The following is a 15,931-nucleotide window of genomic DNA, read 5'->3' on the forward strand; positions in this document are numbered from 1 at the left end:
TAATATCACTATTTGGAATAGGATCAAATCTACAGCGGTCCTGTCACAGTATCGAGGTGTATTCCAAAAATCACTCACTGGCTTGTTTTAAAATTGGTTTGACAGAAGTGAAATAATATGAAAGCACGTGTTTCAAATTTTAGCATGTCAGGATTTACCGGTGAGAACTAGCGACACATAACTGATAGTTGATCAGGGTCATCGAAGGGAAATAAATGTGTTAGCGATGATGAAAGACAGATGAATGTCTTGGAAAAGTCTTGCGAGAAGTCAGAAAGAATTGTTGTTTTGACATTGAACCACCGTGTGAGCAGCTGGAGTACTACAGTGTCAAACGTTTCATGTTTCCAGTGTGTACATCAGACACATTTTGACACTCATAAACTCGTGTATGCCTGTTTCTTGTACAGTACCAACAGTCTACCTAAACTATAGACAGTGTCCTTAGCAGACACAGTCTAGTACACTATTCATTAGTTTGTGTGTACAAAGGAGCATTTTTCCTAACTCGTTCTCTGTTACACAAAAGGTAAGAACAATGTTTCCCCTGGTTTCTGTGGTCCCATATCTCAAGATATTGGAGAAATGGCACGCTCAGTGTTACTGTCCAACAGACGTATCACAGCACACACACACACACTTCAGATACTGGAAACAAACAGTGTGTCACAAGCAGGAAGTTCCCCAAAACCAGTCATACCTCAACCCAATGGCTAAGGATATCTCAAACATACACCAAAGCCCTGCACAGAGGATGACCGCTTATGTTAAAATGATATGAATAAAGATTTATTTTATCATATGAACAGGTGGATATTTTTTTTCTCCATTTTATTTAACAATCTATGACAATCTCACATTTTTTCTAGCATATTCCAAGAATGGACATGGGGGGGGGTCTTTTTTTTATTGCTGAATGTGAAATGAAATACACTTTCACTGACCAAAAAAATAAAATGTCTGCTGCTTTGTTACCATGCACGCATCTAACCTTGACCACAAGCACATGCAGAGGAGAGGTGTTCAAACATTTCAAGCGGGGAGGGAAGAAAAATAAAAACAGGACGAATCTGGCAGCACTTCTATCGAGTGAGGAGAGGGGCAAAATATCACATTTCAACTAACTAAGGAAGCACTGTCTACTTTTGCATTTTTCAAACACAAAATTAGACCCAGACTGAAAAACCGGAAGGAGAGAAAATCCATAGGGGAGATGAGACAGAAAACCATTGTCTATGTGTCTATGCCACTCTGCCTTCATCATACCGCAGTTACACGTTCGGTTTCAAATCCTACTTGACAGTTTGGTTGTCATCTAGATTAACCTGATGATTTGTCCTGGTACAGTCATTTGAGTTTTTTGGTTGTATTTCAAAATGTATATGACCAGTTCTGCAAGATTATCAACTGTTTTCTGTCACCACAATTCAAATGCATAGCCAAAACAAGCTCCTGCAATATTTTTTGGAGTGGAGGACAGAGAAGTTTGAACAAACAATTTGTTAACTTTTAGTGACATACTTCATAACAGGCAACAAATCACTATCCTTATCCACAAGACTGAGCAGCACTCGACGTTAGTGTATGAAACCCTATAAAGTGGTTAGTCATTCCTGTAGACTTGCGTGTTGTCTGCTTGGTCTCGACACAGTGAGATAATTCATGAACCGCCCCCCAAAACAAATCTATGAACATGAATCTGTGAATGAGGAAAATTGACAATTTGAGCAATGGCTGCATAAAATATAATAATGATGTAAATATGTATTCATATCATGTTTCTTCTTCTACACTACAGGCATTACATAGGTTTCACACAACACACTACAGTCACCTCTTCGAAAATGATGTCATCAAACAGAGCAAAATGGAAAGTTTGCATATTTTGGCATTTTATGACCCTCCAAAGTTTCACAGCTATTTATCTTGTATTGGTGTAGTGTGTTCTGTTCTGTTCAACACTCTGCTTTACTTTTCTCTAGATGGGAGTGCTCAGAGGAATAGCAAGTTGGGTGTGACCTTAATGTCCTTGGGGGGACCTTAGTCTTAGGTAGGTCTGATGGTGGAGGGGGGGCAGAGGGGTGGGTGGAAGTCCTGAGACGCTGTGCGGCCCTTTACTCTGGCCACAGGGACACAATGGACAGGTGAGGAAGAGGAGGAGGCGGCATGGGGGTCATGGGAGAAAGTCTCTTTGTATTGAGCCACTATCACTGATGGCAGACTAACTGCTACTGTACACTGACAAGTGGCATTTCTTCTTCTTAATCACAGATAGGCCAGGATGTTGGAGGCTTACCCTGTTGGGACAAGGAGGGGCCATTAGACAAGCCTTACCCTGTTGGGACAAGGTGGGGCCATTAGACAAGCCTTACCCTGTTGGGACAAGGTGGGGCCATTAGACAAGCCTTACCCTGTTGGGACAAGGAGGGGGCCATTAGACAAGCCTTACCCTGTTGGGACAAGGAGGGGCCATTAGACAAGCCTTACCCTGTTGGGACAAGGAGGGGGCCATTAGACAAACCTTACCCTGTTGGGACAAGGAGGGGGCCATTAGACAAGCCTTACCCTGTTGGGACAAGGAGGGGGCCATTAGACAAGCCTTACCCTGTTGGGACAAGGAGGGGCCATTAGACAAGCCTTACCCTGTTGGGACAAGGAGGGGGCCATTAGACAAACCTTACCCTGTTGGGACAAGGAGGGTGCCATTAGACAAGCCTTACCCTGTTGGGACAAGGAGGGGGCCATTAGACAAACTTTACCCTGTTGGGGCAAGGGGGGGCCATGAAGTAAAACCTTACCCTGTTGGGACAAGGATGGCCGGGGTGGGGTGGGGCAGGTTAGGTGAGGCAGCTGTAAACACACATCAAGCAACAACATGCAGAACTCTCTACCCAACAGAACTCTCTACCCAACAGAACTCTCTACCCAACAGAACTCTCTACCCAACAGCAGCACAACCCTGGAACCCAGGTTGGGCCTCACTGTGCATCAGCAGCTTTCCTTGACTGATTCAGCTTGCTTTGGTGGCCAATAGAGCAATGAGTTGGTACAACACACACACGCCCACACACACTCCTTCACTCAGAGAGCAAAAAGGACCTGCGTTGCATTTATCAGATTTTCCATTGGATGCCAAAAATGATAAACCCTATAGGCAAATTATATTAATGTAAACATACACCTTATGATTAAGTGGTTTATATTGCATGATGTGGAAGGGGAGGAGTAACGTTCAAATGGGGCTAGACTCCAAGAAAGAAAAATAAAAGCCAAAAGAGAAAACGTGTATAAAAAAAATGATGTCCATATAAGAAAAGGCTACAAAAACCTCCACTGGCCCTCTGGCATCGGCACACAGCAAAAACCTCCACTGGCCCTCTGGCATCGGCACACAGCAAAAACCTCCACTGGCCCTCTGGCATCGGCACACAGCAAAAACCTCCACTGGCCCTCTGGCATCGGCACACAGCAAAAATCTCCACTGGCCCTCTGGCATCGGCACACAGCAAAAACCTCCACTGGCCCTCTGGCATCGGCACACAGCAAAAACCTCCACTGGCCCTCTGGCATCGGCACACAGCAAAAACCTCCACTGGCCCTCTGGCATCGGCACACAGCAAAAACCTCCACTGGCCCTCTGGCATCGGCACACAGCAAAAACCTCCACTGGCCCTCTGGCATCGGCACACAGCAAAAACCTCCACTGGCCCTCTGGCATCGGCATACAGCAAAAGGCACCACAATATTACTCTATTTTTTAAGTAGTGAAAAAATTGGCACGTGTTTTTATGCTGTAAATCAAAATGTACATATAAATAGAGTTTTCCCTATAAAAAAGTCTTTGCTGTTAACTAGTAGACAACTTTTGCTAAAATGAAAATAAATATTTCATTTGTTTAGAATATCTGTCAGTTATATAAAATAAAAATATTTCTTATAGGTGCAGGTTTATAGTATATAGATTTTTTGTTGGTAGGTCGACTTCTTTCTTTAGTGGGGTGCATTGTCCGGTTTGGACCGCGAGTGCGTCTGTCTGGTCTGTACGTTCCCGCGTGCACCGTGCCGCCCCGTAGAGTGCGACTGAGAAGTCCGACTGTCGGCTGGCCTGTAGATGGTGGAGGGCTCTGCGTTCATATTCTGCATACTGAGGAAGGGCGTGCTCTCGCCCTCTTCCTCCTCCGACTCGCTGTCCGTCAGGCAGCTGCGAGAGCCGTAGTCCCGTGATGCCTCGTATCCTCGCGGCGCTACGTGGCCGTTCAGCCTGGACCTCCGCAAGCGCCGACCCCCACCACCACCGCTGCCAGGCCCACTTCTCTTTGGTTGCTCTCGGGAGGACAGGTACTCCTGCGTGGTCTCGTAGTCTTCTTCCTCAGCCAGCCGGTAGGGGCTGGAGGGCAGGCTGCCCGTGCTGTCGTTCAGGTAGGTGCGGCGCTGCTGCCGGTAGGGCTCCTGGCGCTGGATGTCGTGCAGGGGCACCTGGTAGCGCCGCAGCAGAGGCTGGTCGTCCTCCAGGGGGTAGGGGGTGTGGGCGGCTGGCGGCAGGGACATGGCCTGGCTGGTGTTGGGGGAGGTGATCTGGAAGATAGGCACCTGCGGGGGCAGCGAGTAATGGAAGTCCACTGGAGAGAGGCGGGCCGGCGTCGTCAGGGCCGACACATACCTGTGGTGAGGGTGAAGATGGGAGTGGGGAGTGGGGAGGAGAAGGGCGGGGAGAGGAGAGAGAGGACCAGGCCAAACAGCAGCAGCGGAGTTAGATGTCATGTCTAACAGAGTGACGTGGGACAGGGACCCACCATCCACAAACAGCAGTAAGAGACGTTGTTGAGTTATTGAGCAGAGGTTTGTCAGTTGTGTGTGGATGGTGTTTGTGACATCCCTGTTTGTCTGTTCATTCAGTCAGTTTGCTATATCTTTGTTATGTTAATAAATGTGTTGATCTTATCGGTTAAATGTGACATTTAGCCAGTGTTGGGGAAGGTACTCTGAAAATCTAGTTTACCAAGCTACCAATGACTTCACACTAGAAGAAGTTATGGCACACTACAGCTACACTTAAGAAACATATCGTTTACTTAACTAAATCAAATCAAATGTTGTCACATAAGCTGAATACAACAGGTGTAGTAGACCTTACGGCGAAATGCTTACTTACAAGCCCTTAACCAACAATGCAGTTCAAGAAATAGAGTTAAGAAAATATTTAGTAAATAAACTAAAGTTCAAAAAATAATTTAAAAATCGAATCAATCAAAAAGTAACACAAGACATGTACATAACAATAACGAGGCTATATACAGGGGGTCAATGTGGGGGGGGGGGGTACAGATTAGTCGACGTCATTTGTAAAGGGACGACGCATAGATAACAAACAGCGAGTAGCAGCAGTGTGAAAACAAAGGGGGGGGTCAATAGTTCGAGTTACTTTGAAAAAGTCGCTCACTACATCCAGGCTAGCCTACATGTAGTTCAATACTCCCCAACACTGCCTTTCGCCTTAGGGAGGGTTATACCTCAGAAAATCATCAGTGTGTGTGTGTTGCGCTGACTTTTGTGATGCTTTAATGTTTAGATTGTACAATGTGTTGACATGTCCCACTAAACTAGTGTCCCTCTCCCCCAGTACAGTCCCTCTTCCTTCGTATGTTCTATGGCACTGGGGGAAAAACACAGTACCCCCTTTAGGAAAAAGCATCTGAAAGATTCAATGGCAAATCTAAAATAAAGTTAATCACTGTTCCACTGTAATCCTGTTGGAAAGATTAGCATTGTTCAGTCCAACGTTAATTATAGCCTACTGTAGCTATTGGATGAGCGCACTCTCACCAACTTAAACACTCTCAAACTAAAATCTTAACATCGTAATTGAAACAAATGAGTGGTCATTGGTTTCCAGCTGAACTGAGTGAATAGAAACCAACGTTCTGTAAACGTCTCTAAACCGCTGGAAACGATGAAGATGTGTCCCTGCAATAACACCGGTGCGCGATCTTAAGGCATACAGCAACCCAGGCCGGAGGTCACAGTAGAGTTGACAACCACAGCAGAGACCTGCTAGCTAGAGCTCCACCCCAGAGATCCGATCTGTTGTTCTGCCCTCCGTGTCTTAATGAAGCCCTTACGGTATTCAGCCTCCTGTTTTGCTGCCATACAGAGTTAGGGGAGTACAGAACAGAACAGCGGGCTTGACACAGCAGATTCTTCACAAGAAATACAGCTGCCTGTGGGATCTCTCCTGTCGACCGGCTTGACACGCAAAACACTTCACACTTAAACACAGGAAAATACAACTGGATATAACTTAATTTTTTATATACCTACAATATCCTTTATCAGAACAAGACACAAGAACAGTAGCAATGTTGAGACCCGTCTGTCCTACAGTAGGCCTATCTCATCATGTCTGCCTATGATCTAGTATTTGCCATTGACACTTTCAAAGTGCCCTCGCTGGCCTCTAGGGGCTGATAGAGAGCCAGCTGTTAAACGAGGCCTCCTATGGTGGGCACTAGAAAATGCCCCGGTGCCATAACCACAGAGATGGGCCGTGTTCCCTTCCCTTCCCACCTGTCGCTGTGCGGAGAGTCCCCCAGCGAGTCGAACGAGTCCCCGTACTGCAATCCCGGCCGGTGGGGCACAGTAAAGCCACAGTGTGCGGCACGCCTGGCCCGGGCCTCCATGCACGCAGGACTGTTGCATTTACTGGTCCCCACGGAGGACGACATCATGCCCGGCGAGTCCGAGAGGACACTGTCAGTCCGCTCCAGGCTCCACGTCCGCTCCTCGTGTCTGAGACAAGAGAGGACCAAAACGTAGGTTTGAACCGGAGTATAGTCCGGTGTGCACATGTGCGAATAATTTTCCTGTGTGCATGTCAAAACATTTAGCTGTGGACGTTGCGTGACGGGTTACCTGTGAGTGGATGAACGGGCATGGGTATAGGAGTTGTGAGATCTGGAAGACGCGTGGCTGCCGGGGAAGGAGGCCACTGTTCCGTGCCGTATGACACGCTCCGTTGCAGGCACATTCTTTGAGATGTACTAAAAACACACAGAGGAAAAGGGCTTTGGAGAGATGGCACGAAATCGTGTAACTTCACGCACATTACTACCACAAAGACTGTGTTGACAGATGTGAAGCGCTGTTGATTGACCACATGGGTGTGTTCTGGAAGGAGAGGCTGAAGGCAGTTAACCGGTGACATCCCTACCCTTCAAGAGAGTACACATGGTCCACTATAGGAAAGTACAATTTCGGATCCCACGGTACAAAAATTCCACAAATGAACATTTAAATAAAAAAATCAACTTACCCATTCATTAAAACCAGTAACAGATCAGTCAGTAAAATAATCAATGAATGTGTGACTCACATCTACCATGGGTATCTCCTCAGGGCCAGGTCCTGGGTGATTGGGTCCGTTCGCTAGGTTCCGGTTGGGGTGATCTGCACACATGTTCTGCTGTAGGTGATTGTGCATCTTCTTCCTCTGTTTCCTGTGGAAGAGAATACCCCAGTCACTCACATATCTCCGCTCCAGGGATAACAGTCTATGCCAGGGTCTATCAAACGCAACTAAACCCATTGTATACTGCCCCTGGGCTGACTTACTTGGTTTTGCAGTAGGCCACTACACACACGATTCCCACCACCAACAGAGCCACGCAGATACCCGTGATTGTCAGGACTCTTTTCTGATAGAGCTCCTCCGCCTCTGTGGACACAGGCACAGACACAGGCACAGACACGCAAAAGTACAAGGGGGAAAAAAGAACAAAACAACATCAGCCCCTTGAAGTCGAAGGTGTTAACACCATCTGTATCCCATCACACCATATCCTGATCCTGATCCCACACCCCTGCTCCTGTCTCCACAGGTTCTATACTCCCACACTAACCAATACAGCAGATGCTGCTCTCCCTCCGCACATGTATCAAAGCAGTAGACGTACTGTACGACTGTTGTGAACGTTCGGAAACATGAGCTAGCTGACAGTCCAACTCCAGCCCCTTATTATAATGGCTAATGAATAAAAGCCCGTTTTAAAGCTAGTAAATATGAATTAAATATGAATATGAGTTATTACAGGAATAATTGTGGTTTCAACATCCAAACAATTTAGACGGCTGACATTAACTGGGAATTTGTACAGCGTTCTCTAGACATGTATATGATTGACATTCAATTGACATGAAATGTATTTGAATCGCCGTAGCATATATATGTGTTGCGCAAATGCAGTGTGAATTGTTGGGCTGGGTTTGCTGTAACTCATGTCACTGTTCTGGATCACTGTTCTGGAGGCATCGCTCGAACGGAGGTCTGCTCAAAACAGGTTGAAAACAGAAAAGCTGTCCCAAATCTGCTGCTCTGATTGTAAGAGTGCATTCATCCAAGAGATGGCGTCTGACTGAAAGCCCATCAGATCAACACAGCTAGACAGAGGCCGCTCAACCGGCCCGCTCTGCTAGACCATTTTGCACAGAGGCACTCAAACAAGCAGAATCGCAGGTAAGGCTTTGAACATGCTCTACATTCAATGCTATAAATATAACACAAATGAACGCAAAAAAATTAAAAATGTGAAACTATTGTTATTGCATGTCGTTTTACGTGTTTGTTTTTTTAATGATCAACTAAAAATAAACTAAGACACATTTTCAACCACTTTCCTTTCCCGTAGAAATGTTCCTGTGAGGAGAGGAGGACGTGGCTTAACCAGGGGAGAGTGGAGGGAAAGAGGGAGCAGGCCAGGGGGAAATACTGATGGTAGTAGTGGGCCTATGATAAATAATGTCATAAAAATGAATTGTATTTGTACTGCTCCACCCATCGGAGGTTGCCTCTCTCTCACCCACTCCCTTCAGTCACCGGCAGCACGGGCAATTTTACATCCGCCTGTCGCTGCAACTCTGTTTTCTGCCACAATAAATAAATCAACAAGGCTAGAATTGATTTACGGTGGAAAAGAGCAATAGGTCAACCATATTGGTTGTTATCTAGTGATAAAGAATTTTCAACAGTGAGAAGAAACATTCTCGGAGCCTCACACAAATTTACCTGAATGTAGTTCCAAATTAGATTTGGGATTTTTTTTTTTACAGCGAGGTCTCATAAGAAAACATAAACACTCCAGCATCACGGGCAATTCCTCGGGAAAGGAGGTACTGAAAGAACAGACTATTTCTGTACGCTCTAAATAAGGTATGACATGCTCATACCACAGTAACTTCATTCAAAAGAGTCCAGTCACACAAAGCATTCTACTGGTACAGACAATTCTCGACCATAGTAAAGAAACGGATGGGTGCAGGTAGAATAGAGCAGGTTGACTTGCAAAACTCTATAGTGAGGTTTCAAATGAGAGGAGGTTAGAGGTTAGAGGATAGAGGTGAAGTGTTGAGGGGAGGAGGAGAATGACACAGTTAAGGTGGGCAGCATGGATGTTGGGGGAGGGAGGGGGGGGTAGTCAACTGTAAACCTGGCATAGCATGCTAACAGGGGGCAGAGGTAGAGGGGAGAACATGAAGGCAAATCCTGAAGGGTTTGGTTGATAGAGGAGAACAGGGGTGTCCTATTTGCAGCACTCATTCCTGAGCTCCTGTCTGTGTCTCAGGGATGTGGCGAGGGATTCTGGTGTCGGCTAATACAAGTTGGAACATGGTACAGTTCCTGCTTTATAATAGGTGGATCATTAAAACATGTACCATCACTATCAATTAAAAGTACAGTACGGGAAGTACTGAACAGTGTGTGTGCCTGTGTGTGCGTGTGTGTAAGAGAGAATGAAAGAGTGAGAGAGATGGAGGGAGAGTGTGAACGAGAGAGAGAGGGAGGTGTGTGTGTGTGTGTGTGTGTGTGTGTGTGTGTGTGTGTGTGTGTGTGTGTGTGTGTGTGTGTGTGTGTGTGTGTGTGTGTGTGTGTGTGTGTGTGTGTGTGTGTGTGTGTGTGCGCCTAAGGAGGGCTGAGGGGTTATACAACTCTTCCAAAGTAATGTAATTCAATTCACACTAGTGTTAACACTAGCCAGGGTGTGTGCCAACAGAAACACATGAAACTACGCACTCGCACTGTTTATCCTGTCGTAAACAGCGGGCGTGCGGACGGCCACGGAGGCTTACGCAGATAAGTCTGAAGTCATCAACCCCGGAGAGAAGATTCCAGAGGGAGTCGAGACTCTAGTAGGACACCACTTCTCCCTGAGTGGAGGATGGATGGAGGGGGGGGGATCTAGCGAACTCCATAAAGGGAGGATCCATGAATCAAGCAGGCTTCCATATTGATTTCTACCTGCTCTACAGGTCTATAGTCCCTTAAAACCAGTTCATCAAGGAGAACTGGTACATGCGTTCCTGTCAGATTGTTTACATGGCCGAATGTACTGTGCATGTGGTGATGAGGGCTGCAGGTTAGGACACCCGTGGTAATGTTAGAGGGAGATTCGGCTCCACGGGGCAGCCCAGTGAGTTACGGTTATGGTTGATTGACAGATTGGTTAACCAATCAATGGGGCCGTTTACTTTAGAGTCCAGAGGGAATGGAAGCAATGTCAAACAGAACGGAAGGAGATCAAAATACACAGCTCTAGTCAAGCTGGGAATTAAAAGGAAGGATTGTTCCATACCCATAAATTCAATCCCAAGATGCTCTGCCATTGCAGAAAGTTGACAGTTGGGGAAACAACATCGACAACAAACAAAAAAAAGAAGAAAAAAAAAGAAGAGACCAGTTTAGGAGAGACGCCTTCCAACATAGATAAACAACAGATAAATCCAGTATGTGCACTGAGCAACAGGACTGACGGGACAGTCGGAGACATGGACGGTGAGTCAACAGTTACAGTGACGGGATGGAGCTGGACAACCATCAAGATAAGACGACCAAAACATCCAAACAAGCGCCACACACACAAGACAACAACAAGCAGTTAGTCAATCTAGACTATGGCATGCAAAACCAGACATCCACTGATACATGGGATCTCTGGGCCAACCGTTAAGGGTAGATTAAGACACAGCGCACTACTTAGCTAATGAAACATTTTATTACCGCTACAAATGGGCCTCTAGTACAAGAACATAGTTTTAAAAGTATAGATTAGACGTCCAGTTAGTAGATTAGAATGTATCGTCCTGATTATAAAGGGATGTTAGACGTTACATAGTCCAATGTTACTGTTCCATTCAGCACAGGCAACTCCGTTCAGGGAGGATTTGATAGGACGTGACATGTTAACAGAAAAACCTTACCTGTTTGCAATTGGAATACAACATCAGATCAATTCACATGGTCTGGCATTAGAACCGTATGGTGGTGAGGGGGGGGCTGACCGCTAGACAATAAGGGCATGTACTGTAGGAGACGTGGAACCTGCGACTGCACTCACAGAGGGATACGTGTCAATTTGAAGACAAGAGTCCGTCTCAGCAATCAGTCACTCAACCTCGTCTAAGGACCAGCACCTTGATACTATTGACAAAGTGGAGATGATGCTTCACCTCATCCGCACAGAAAAAAGTGGCCCAGTCAGATTGAGGGGGGGGGGGGGGTTATATTGCATGGGAAATCAAGGCCATGGGGAGAAGTGGAGAAGGGCTGCCTGCACCATTCAAGCTTCTGAGCCCATACAGTACATCTGAAAGCTCACTCGCTCTACACAGGTCGCAGCAAATCCCTGCTGTTGTCATGACAACATGCTCTTGGGTAAGCCCCAGCCCGGCTGATGGGGTCCAGCTTTCTGTACAGGAGTCAACGAGATCTCTGGTGTAGGGGAGACACCCTGATAGGAGAAGGGAAGGGAACTCATACGTGGGATGGATGAGGTTTGGGAAGTGAGTGTGGAGGGGTGGAGAGGATTCTGTCTGCTTCTATATAGTTCTGTTTTGGCCTCAAAACTAACTTCACAGCATGATAAGGATTACATTGCTAGCCCAGAAATGCTGAAGAGGCTGATTGTATATGACAGTGGCTCTACAGTCTCCTCCATTATTCTACACTGTTTAGGGTAATCACACGAGTATCGATACAGTCATTCGAAATGGGAGAATCCTGTTCTAGCAGGTCAAGTTAACCGTTTGGAAAATGTAGCCAACAAGCAAATGTAGGTTACGAGATGCATTTCTTCTCTGGCTGACTAGTAAAGTAAGTACATTTCGGATGTACATGGTTTTGATACAATGCTGTCACCGGAGTAGTCCTGACCTCGATTGTCTGTGCACACTTGGAACACGTTTAGAGAAAATTGGCGCCCAGAAATGACCTCTCCAGTGTGCTTTCTGAATTTAATGACATGTCAGATCTCGCACTGGGAGAGGGTGGAGAAAGGGTTTGAGCGCCACCCCTTCCGTCTGCCTTTTCACTCATTCACTCTGTTATTAAGTGGAGCCTTAAGCTTGTTCCCACTGCTACTCTTGTGTACACGCATAATCCTCTCTCAAAAAGGATCACGCATGACTGGGAACTTTTTGGAGAAATTTCGACAGATCCGATTATGATAAACCATTTATGTACTAATGAATTAATTACATCCCTGGTTGGTGGCGACGTTAATGAAATATTTGGTCCGGTCTGATGTCTTTACAGTATTTTAAAAGTGTGGATATCTTAATGGAAGAGGTTTGAAAGCGTCACCCACACATCCTTTCTAGGTCATCTCAGCATGTTATTTGAGGGGGGAAAAAGTCTTCGCTCGGTTGACTAGAGTTGTCAATGAATACACTTCTTGAAAAGGAGAGGCAATTGTGTTAAATCTCAGTTCCACTAAGGTTAAACATAACATTACAGTAAGATAGATGTAGCTGTAGAGTGAGAGGGCTCCCACACACTGCCTTCTGCTCTGGGCTAGCACCTCAGTACAGTTGAATACAGTACCAGGCTGTAATGCATGGACTCTGGTAAAGGTCTGTAGGCGCTGACATTACATACGGTATACGTTTTGCAACTGAACAGTGTACATGAGTAGTCTGTCTCTTTAGCTAACATTCCACTCCTTTTCATTGCCAAAGAGACTGGCCTTTCGGGCAATCTCAACATTCAATAGATGGGTTAGCTGACAACGTCCCGAAAACAATGCGCACGCTTCAGAATGGGTGAGTTGTCGTGATTCAGGATGGCCAGATTGCTAGCAACAATGACAAGAAACTGCCACGTGGGGAAATCGTAAGTGACTTTCTTCAGCTAGTTTCATCTTGTTCTTGATACCATGTCTTGTTTTGAGGTGTTTTGAGTTATTTTATGTCTATGCTAATATGGCTAAAATTCACTCGCTAGCTAACCAACTGTATCGATGTGTTTGAGAGACAACAAGTGGTCATTGTGCACATATATGCATGTCTTCAATAAACATTGGCGACTAAATATAGTTGACATGTTGTCAACATTCTAATCCGACCCACCCAGTTTTACCCCATAGTTGCGCACGCGTCGGTTTTGTTGCAAAAACAACCAACCCATCTAAATGCACTTGGATTTATGGCAGAGTTGCTCATTGGTTGTTGGAAAAACCACCGTTCATTTTAAAAACACTTGAGGGCTGTGTTCTGTGTAGGCTTACCCTGGCGTGACATTTTGATAACCGTGTAAATCTCTCTAGGACAAGGTGACTTTTATCAATATATTCTCCTATATTTACCCCCCCAAAACGAAATGCTAGTTAGCTGCTAATGTGGCTACCAAGAACTACAAATGCCATGATCATCTGGACGAGACTGCCGAATCGAGGCAAAGGTAAGAATCTCTGGATCAACTATCTAATGTTAGCTACATTTAGTAATGACTAAATTGGCTACATTTCTTTAAATTGACAATTCTGTGAACTGTCTTGTACAAGTTTTAAATTGACACAATATCTTTTAGCAAAGGTGTCAACTAGAAATGACGATTTGTAGTCTTGCATTATGTCTACATTGATGCTAATTAGCATTTTCAAATCTGAGAGTAAATAGAGCCGAATATATTGATAAAAGTCACCTTGTCAGAGAGATTTACATGGTTATGAAAACGTTACACCAGGGTAAGCCTACACAAAACACAGACTTTTTTTGAAGCGTTTTTAAAATTCCCTATGGGAAAAAATGAATGGTGGAAAAACGATTGGAACTATTTCCCTGTTTGACCGCTAGGTTTAATGGGTATTAATGACACCTCCACTGTGGGGCTCTGTGATGCTTACAGATATGCACTGCAGACGACTACAATATTGCAATACTATAAATCATTTGCCATGACATGACATGACATGACATTGGAAACAGGCCCAATGTTTAATCATACTGTGTACTTTTGTAATTGCATATCGTAAATTTCCCCTTTTGTTCATGCAAAACTAGAGAACCCTACGTGACATTTGAAGAGCTACAAGTAAGCAGACACAGATTTATGTTTTGTTAATGTAAATCTCTTTTGGATACATAAACTGCCCTTTAAAAAAAAAGTACTCACGGATAAATACTAGTTAACAAACATAGGAGTCATGTTGAACTGCAGACACTGGGGAACATAGCAAAATTGAGTTGGGGCAGAAAGGTATGATCCACATAGTGTGCGGACATACATCAGAGCCTATAGCTTCGAGGCATGACCTGCCGAGCTCAAGTTCTCCACATGCCTCTCTCTAATCTGGGTGTAATTGTGAGGTTGATGGATATGCTTGCGGGGGTTGCCAACGTGGAGTGCCGGTACAGGGTTTTAAGTCTGTAGCCCCGGGCCACTAGTTCTATTCACTACCGCACTGCAATTACAGGGCAGGAACTCAGAGCTGAGGAGGACCTCTGTGAGAGCAGGCAGCCAGGGTCTGTTGTTTTACTGTGTGGATGGCATTCTGCTGCTGCTAAAGCTTTGGACTTGTCCATACAATAACAGCGACGAGTATTGCAGGGAAAGCTAAGAGAGTGTGTATGTGTGTGTGTGTGGGGGGGGGGTCAGGGAAAACAACTGTGAGAATGGCATTCTCCACACATGTCCTGATCCATGATGTGACTAGTAAAAGGTAGGTGTCGTCATTGCAAACTGCCTGTGCATTTTATACCTACCAGCATGTTCCGTATATAGGTGATGCAATGCCCAGATGCTTACTTTGCTTATTGTATTCCCATGGGATTTAGAGATGATACATGGACGGATAGTCTTAACAATAACAGATTGACAAAAGATACAAAGAAACGTGAATAATGACCAGTTAAGAGTCGTCAGGCAATTTGCATTACAATTAGCAATGTCCGTAGGCTAGATCAGGTGTCATCAGCCTAATGCTTAACAGCCGTGTCACCCTAACATTCATGTTGGATAACCAACGCAATATGACTCAGGGTCTTTCTGTCCATGGATCAGCACTAATATTAAAATCACAGACGACTGTTTGATTCGATTTCATACAAGCGTGATTGTCACGTTGTTTAGAGAGGGTTTGGTGTTGTATCGTGCGTTTGTCATTAGACTGCGCTGGCGTGCAGTCAACTAGTAGTAGGGTTTTCAAACAGCTGGAGGTACACTCAGCAAACCAACTCAGCTCGGGTTCATTCCAGCAGAGCACGTGCAATTACTGTACATATCAACGTCAAGGACATTCAGTACCAAGTCACACGCAGACGTCCAGTGTATGCGTCGCTATGCTAATTCTCTCTAATGCAGTAATTTGTTCTAAAATTAGAACATCAACAAATTAACGGTGTTGGTCTGAGGGGAGCGTCGCCACGGGACAAGGTAGTTGAATTTGATGAGTCAACAGACACAGATGGTAGAATAACAACTATGAAGGGCAACACAACACGGCGCCCCATGCCACATGTCAACGTGCAGGACAGACAAGACAGGACAGACAAGACAGGACAGGACAGACCGACAGAAGAGGAAATGGACATACGGTAGAAACTGGCCATAACGTAGTTTTGACAGCGGTCGCCAGTAAAGTCATTCGGACACCTGATGGAAGGAAAC

General features: G+C 45.3%; 1 protein-coding gene across 3 annotated transcripts in view; it reads right to left on the bottom strand.

Moving 5' to 3' along the window:
* Positions 1-773: 773 nt before the first annotated feature.
* LOC139536954 (pro-neuregulin-2, membrane-bound isoform-like) overlaps positions 774-15,931 on the bottom strand; it is a 108,119-nt gene continuing 92,961 nt past the window's right edge. For 2 of the 3 annotated variants that reach the window (XM_071337716.1, XM_071337718.1), the window contains exons 5-11: positions 15,858-15,916; positions 10,623-10,646; positions 7,609-7,711; positions 7,370-7,493; positions 6,910-7,037; positions 6,565-6,786; positions 774-4,660 (exon numbers count right to left, since the gene is read on the bottom strand). In XM_071337716.1, the coding sequence (XP_071193817.1) occupies positions 3,991-4,660; positions 6,565-6,786; positions 6,910-7,037; positions 7,370-7,493; positions 7,609-7,711; positions 10,623-10,646; positions 15,858-15,916 (1,330 nt within the window). In that variant the 3' untranslated portion in view covers positions 774-3,990. The remainder of the gene's footprint in view (positions 4,661-6,564; positions 6,787-6,909; positions 7,038-7,369; positions 7,494-7,608; positions 7,712-10,622; positions 10,647-15,857; positions 15,917-15,931) is intronic. The other variant, XM_071337717.1, reaches the window with a different exon arrangement.

Source organism: Salvelinus alpinus, chromosome 13 (assembly GCF_045679555.1).
Source record: "Salvelinus alpinus chromosome 13, SLU_Salpinus.1, whole genome shotgun sequence".
Lineage (NCBI taxonomy): Eukaryota > Metazoa > Chordata > Actinopteri > Salmoniformes > Salmonidae > Salvelinus > Salvelinus alpinus.